Genomic DNA, 5,170 nt, shown 5'->3' with positions numbered 1-5,170 from the left:
AAGAAAAAAAAAACGCAACAATAATGAGGGCATAAGGTTGAAGAAATAAATTAATAATTAACAAAGCTGATGTTCCATTCATACATGATACGACGCATAATATTCAAAGGGAAGGGAAGTTAATTAGATATAAAAATAAAAAAAAAATTGAAAAAAAAATCGAAAGAGTTGAATGGCCAATGGGATCAGAAAGCGTGGTCCCTCCATTGAAAAATATGGGATGTGGTCGAAAAGTGCAGGTAGCCCAGAAAACGGGTGGTTGTTTCGTCCGCTTGTGCCGTGAAGCAAACTAATATAAATTGACTACTCCATTTTCCTCCCAAGACCAAGTTGTCACTTGTTTTCTATTCCATGTAATATTTAGTTTCTGTGTTTAGTGCGCGTTTCGTTCGTGCATTTTCACCTTTTTGGCTCTCCTTATAACCTCTCCCTTTCTCTTTCACTTCACTTTAATTTCTGTTTGAGCCACAACATTCCATTACCCTCTCTCCCTCTGTTATCTCTCTCCTCTGTTTTCCACTCTGTTCCTCAACCTTCTCAAACTTTCAGGTACTAATTGTTATCATTTACCATCATTTTTTTTTTATATGGTTACTAAACAGCAACGTTTCTTGTTCAATGTTGTTAATTATCTGATTCTTGATGTTTTTGCTGCAGAGAATATGACTAACCAAAATGTGGTGGTGGCTTCTGACCGGAAATTCAGTAATATCGGGTTGAAGATCACAGTCACCTTAACCAACTCCACTCTGTTTTCGGGGGCCGATTCGAAGGCCCTGCCTGCTCCCGGCGGTGGATTCATCACCATTTCTCGGAAGAATATCCTTAGGAAGCCTACTGACACTAGTGATCAAGGAGGGAACAAAATAAATGCATGGGTTAATTCATTGCGAGCTTCTTCTCCTACTCGTCTGAAATCCTCTGTTGCTTTTTCACCCCAAACTGAAGAGCAAACTTCTTGGATTGTAAGTACCTCCCTACCTACACACTCACAGAGGTCCATATATGTATATACACAAGTACGTACACAAAAAGTGATTTCTGATAATATTGCTGATATATTTATACACATTTGTTCTTGAAAAATCCAACAGGCTCGTCATCCCTCAGCTTTAAGCAAGTTTGAAGAGATAGTGAATGCTTCAAAAGGGAAAAAGATTGTTATGTTCCTCGATTATGATGGCACCTTGGCACCTATAGTGGAAGACCCAGATCGAGCTTTCATGACCAACGAGGTTTGTTTTCTTCTGTTTCTTCACCTCTGCACAAACTTTCTCTCTCCGTTACTTGCTTCGAACTAATTACTGTTATGTTCAATACTTACGTTTCTTTTTAATCTTTTCTCGAATGGTACTAGATGAGAGAAGCTGTAAGGGACGTCGCTAGATATTTTCCCACAGCTATAGTGACCGGAAGGTGCAGAGACAAGGTACATTTTTTCTTTCTTTGTTTCTTTCTTTCTTTTTATATCTACTATGGTTTCTAATATTTAATATTGTGTTAATAACAATGTTGTTTCGTCTCTTCTGATTTTTAATTTGCAGGTTTTTAGCTTTGTAAAGCTAGCGGGGCTTTACTACGCTGGAAGCCACGGCATGGACATCGAGGGGCCTTCCAAAAAGCGTCGATACAAGAAAGTGAGCGAGAAATTTTATTTAATTAAGGAAAATGCTGGTACAATTACTTTTTCTCCTCCTTTGTTTCTTAGTTTTGAAAATTCTTTTTCGTTCAGGGTAATCACGGGGTTCTGTGCCAGCCCGCGAGTGAATTTCTACCGATGATTAATGAGGTGTACCAGACATTGTTAGAGAAAACCAAATCAATTCCGGGGGCTAAAGTTGAAAACAACAAGTTCTGTCTCTCCGTACACTTCCGTTGCGTTGATGAAAACGTACTACAATTCAGACTCAACCCACTTGTGCAACTTTTCCTTTTTCAATTCATTTATAAATTTCAACGGCTGATATTGTCTCGTTTCGGTTTCTTATTTTATTTTGATTTGCAGAGCTGGGGTACATTAGCCGAGCAAGTAAGAGTAGTACTTGATAAGTATCCAAAACTGACACTAACTCAAGGCAGAATGGTGTTAGAAATTCGTCCCACTATTAAATGGGACAAAGGCAAAGCCCTTGAATTCTTGTTAGAAGCTTTAGGTGAGTAGTCCTTCTTCTTTTTTTTTTTAATCCTTTGAGGATCTTGATATATCATTATTATTAATGGAGTAATAATTATTTTTTTTTTCTATTACTTTTGGTTCTTTAGGATATGCCAATTCTAAAGACGTTGTACCGGTGTATATTGGAGATGATCGAACTGATGAAGATGCGTTCAAGGTATCTAATTTCTTCAATTAATCAACTTTTTACGTCTATGATAAATTAATATAATATTTCTTGAGTCTGATTAAAATTACTTACTAATTTTTGTGTGACAATGAATAGGTTTTGCGTAATAGAGGGCAGGGTTTTGGTATCTTAGTTTCTAAAACTCCAAAGGAAACACATGCCTCTTACTCTCTTCAAGAACCGTCCGAGGTAATTTTAATATATAGCATGCTATTTATGTTGTTTAGTTAAATATTTATTTATGCTCTTCTTTTTTTGTTTATTTATTTTTTTGAACATTCAACTTTAATATTCTACCAATGATTTTACAGGTCAAAGACTTTTTGCGGCGTTTGGTCCAGTGGAAGCGGCTGTCTTTACGACAAGTATAATATATATTTTGTAAAGAGAGTTCAGAAATTGACGATCCCAACCCAAAATTTGAAGGGTGGATCAAGTAATGTAATTTTCTTGTTAAGAGATTTTAATATATGATTGTAAAAAAGGAAATTTCCACAAGCTTGGGCAGAAAAACAAAAAAAAAAAAGACTGTTCGGTTTCTGTTCTCTACCTGCATGAGCATCTCTAAAAAGCTCTATAAATTTTACTCTTCAAATATTCATTTGCTTACTTATGTGGCAAATAGATGAGTGAAAAAAGATATTGTTCTCCAAAAAACTCTTCAAATAAAAATGAGTTAATATTATTTTAATTAAATAACTATTTTTTTTAAAGGAAAAGTCAATAGTAATTAAAGCACATTTCTCTTTTTTTTCAACAAAAAGTAATAAAATATAAATTGAAGAGGGAGAAAGTAACTCTTCAAATTTGAAGAGAGATGATCATTTCGTATTTGAAGAATCTTAATTGGAGTGTCTTTTGGAGCCTTAAATGTTAATGTGGCTCTTTAAATAAATAATAAAATCTTATTTGAAAAGTTTTTTTGTGATGCTGCTCTTCATTGTTGGTACCGAAAATAAAGGGTAAAAAAAAAAAATTAAGGGAGAAAAGAAGAAGAAGAAGAAGAAGAAGAAAAAGAGGGAGAGTAAAGAGATATTGGGAAACGTTTCATAATCCTGAAAGTGCTTATCCCACGGTTATCTGTGAATTATCGTACTATAATGCAACCGGTCCAGGGTGATACCGATTTATTTTTGATATTATGAATGGTGCTTTGCAACTTGAAAAGCTTCAATCGAAAGAAACCACTTAAGGTTTCATAATCGGTGTATTGATTGATGGAATCAAAGTTTTGTAAAATGTATTTTTAATGGGTACCCAAAGGTTTCATGTTAGTCACACGGTGATATAATCCTTAATTTATCAATATCGTTAAGACTTGTGTTTAATACTCATTTGTATAATTACATATTTATATATTCAGTTAAATTTTTTGATCTAATAGTTATTCTATTGTAGTATTAAAGTCAAGATCTCATGTTCGATTCTCCCATAAGTAAATTAGATTTTTAATTTTTCGTTGGTTTATTAATGAACTATTCTGGCAACCCATTTGTCTCTTTTACACTTCTCCTTTAAGAATCTATTAATCCTTAAAATTATATCATTAAGACTTGTATTTGGTACAAAGTATGTATGAGTCCTTACATATGAACTTAATCTACAATATTAATTAGCTTTTCCAAACAATGGAAATGTGAGAGACGTAGCCCAAGAACTCCAATAATTTCTTAATTAGTTTACCAAATCTTCGAGACCTTGTTTTCTTGTGCGCTTATGGTTTTTTAAAGCTATTGAATAGAATAGCTGGCTGGGTTTCTCAAGTTATATGGTAATTTTTACCCGCACCAAAATCAAGCAATGGAATTGTAGTGTAAAATTATTGAACTCAGTGTGTCACCATCCCTTATGTCCATACTAGAGTGTGCATTATTATTTATTTGTTAAAAACTCAAAGACAATGGAGAGAGAGAGAGAGAGAGAGCATTTATAACAGTTGTAAAGATACTTAAGAAAGACAGCGTGGCTCTTATGGGACATTAAAGATATTTGTATATTTTAATATTGCTTTAGGTTTATAAACCCATGAACATATTCTCTCCTGATCTAGTTACTAAAATATAAGCTTTTTATATATTATAATTTATTGGTATAATTACTAGTAATTAGTTAAATCATAATCATATATGATCCTAAATACACATGTGAAATAAAATCATTAGAGGGGTTTTAGATCAGAAGACAGATCGGAACTCCTCCGGTTAAGCAATGAGAGCCCGTGGCCGCACAAAATGTGCGAGTTATTGATGTTTGATGCTTATACTCTTCTAACGACATGATGACAACGAAATTGAACAATGCTCAAATTTATGTGCCAGCAGCAGCAGCTTTTTTCATTCTTCAATCGTAGCAATTAAACAAATCGGTGAAAGTGAAAACCGGAAGAGTGCAAGATGTCAAATAGTACAGTGTACTGATAATTACCAACAGTTATTGCAACTTCGTCAACGTGTGGGGGTCCTTCACATCATGGGAGCATGATATTGAAAGTAAATTGAATTACGTATATGGTAAACAACTCATCCCTATTTGCTTATAAGGACCTGACATAAGTCGCCTAATTGTTGAAAATAACATTTCTTACCAGATTTCAATGTGATTTCAGCCTGATATTTCTTTCTTTAGAAAACCAACTCCCCTAACCGGCTAACCCAATCCTTCTTGCACATGCACACATTTTATCCTAGTCTCAGAAAATAATTTAATTAACTGGGAAACAAATTAGAGGGTACATAATCATGATTGTGAAGCACGAGTACGACATTATCATGTTTGTGGAGCACAATCACAGTTATTTATTTGCTAAAGATATTAATTTAGGAGAG

General features: G+C 34.1%; 1 protein-coding gene across 1 annotated transcript; it reads left to right on the top strand.

Annotated features, from left to right (window-relative positions):
• Nucleotides 1-336: 336 nt before the first annotated feature.
• On the top strand, nucleotides 337-2,806 carry LOC18042510 (probable trehalose-phosphate phosphatase D). Its single transcript, XM_006433952.2, has 10 exons — nucleotides 337-549; nucleotides 658-965; nucleotides 1,095-1,235; nucleotides 1,358-1,429; nucleotides 1,545-1,637; nucleotides 1,733-1,891; nucleotides 2,006-2,153; nucleotides 2,263-2,333; nucleotides 2,442-2,534; nucleotides 2,657-2,806. The coding sequence occupies exons 2-10, from the start codon at nucleotides 663-665 to the stop codon at nucleotides 2,714-2,716; spliced, it is 1,140 nt and encodes a 379-aa protein (XP_006434015.1). The 5' UTR covers nucleotides 337-549; nucleotides 658-662; the 3' UTR covers nucleotides 2,717-2,806.
• The last annotated feature ends 2,364 nt before the right edge of the window (nucleotides 2,807-5,170 follow it).

Source organism: Citrus clementina, unplaced genomic scaffold, assembly GCF_000493195.1.
Source record: "Citrus clementina cultivar Clemenules unplaced genomic scaffold, Citrus_clementina_v1.0 scaffold_5, whole genome shotgun sequence".
Lineage (NCBI taxonomy): Eukaryota > Viridiplantae > Streptophyta > Magnoliopsida > Sapindales > Rutaceae > Citrus > Citrus x clementina.
Note: the sequence above shows the minus strand (reverse complement) of the source record. Positions and strands in the feature narration are given on the sequence as shown.

Coding starts and splice junctions, on each gene's coding strand:
- LOC18042510 (XM_006433952.2), top strand. CDS start 663: ATGACTAACCAAAATGTGGTGGTGGCTTCTGACCGGAAATTCAGTAAT. Junction 1,430..1,544: donor CCGGAAGGTGCAGAGACAAG/GTACATTTTTTC, acceptor TTTAATTTGCAG/GTTTTTAGCTTTGTAAAGCT. Junction 1,892..2,005: donor TCCGTTGCGTTGATGAAAAC/GTACTACAATTC, acceptor TTTGATTTGCAG/AGCTGGGGTACATTAGCCGA.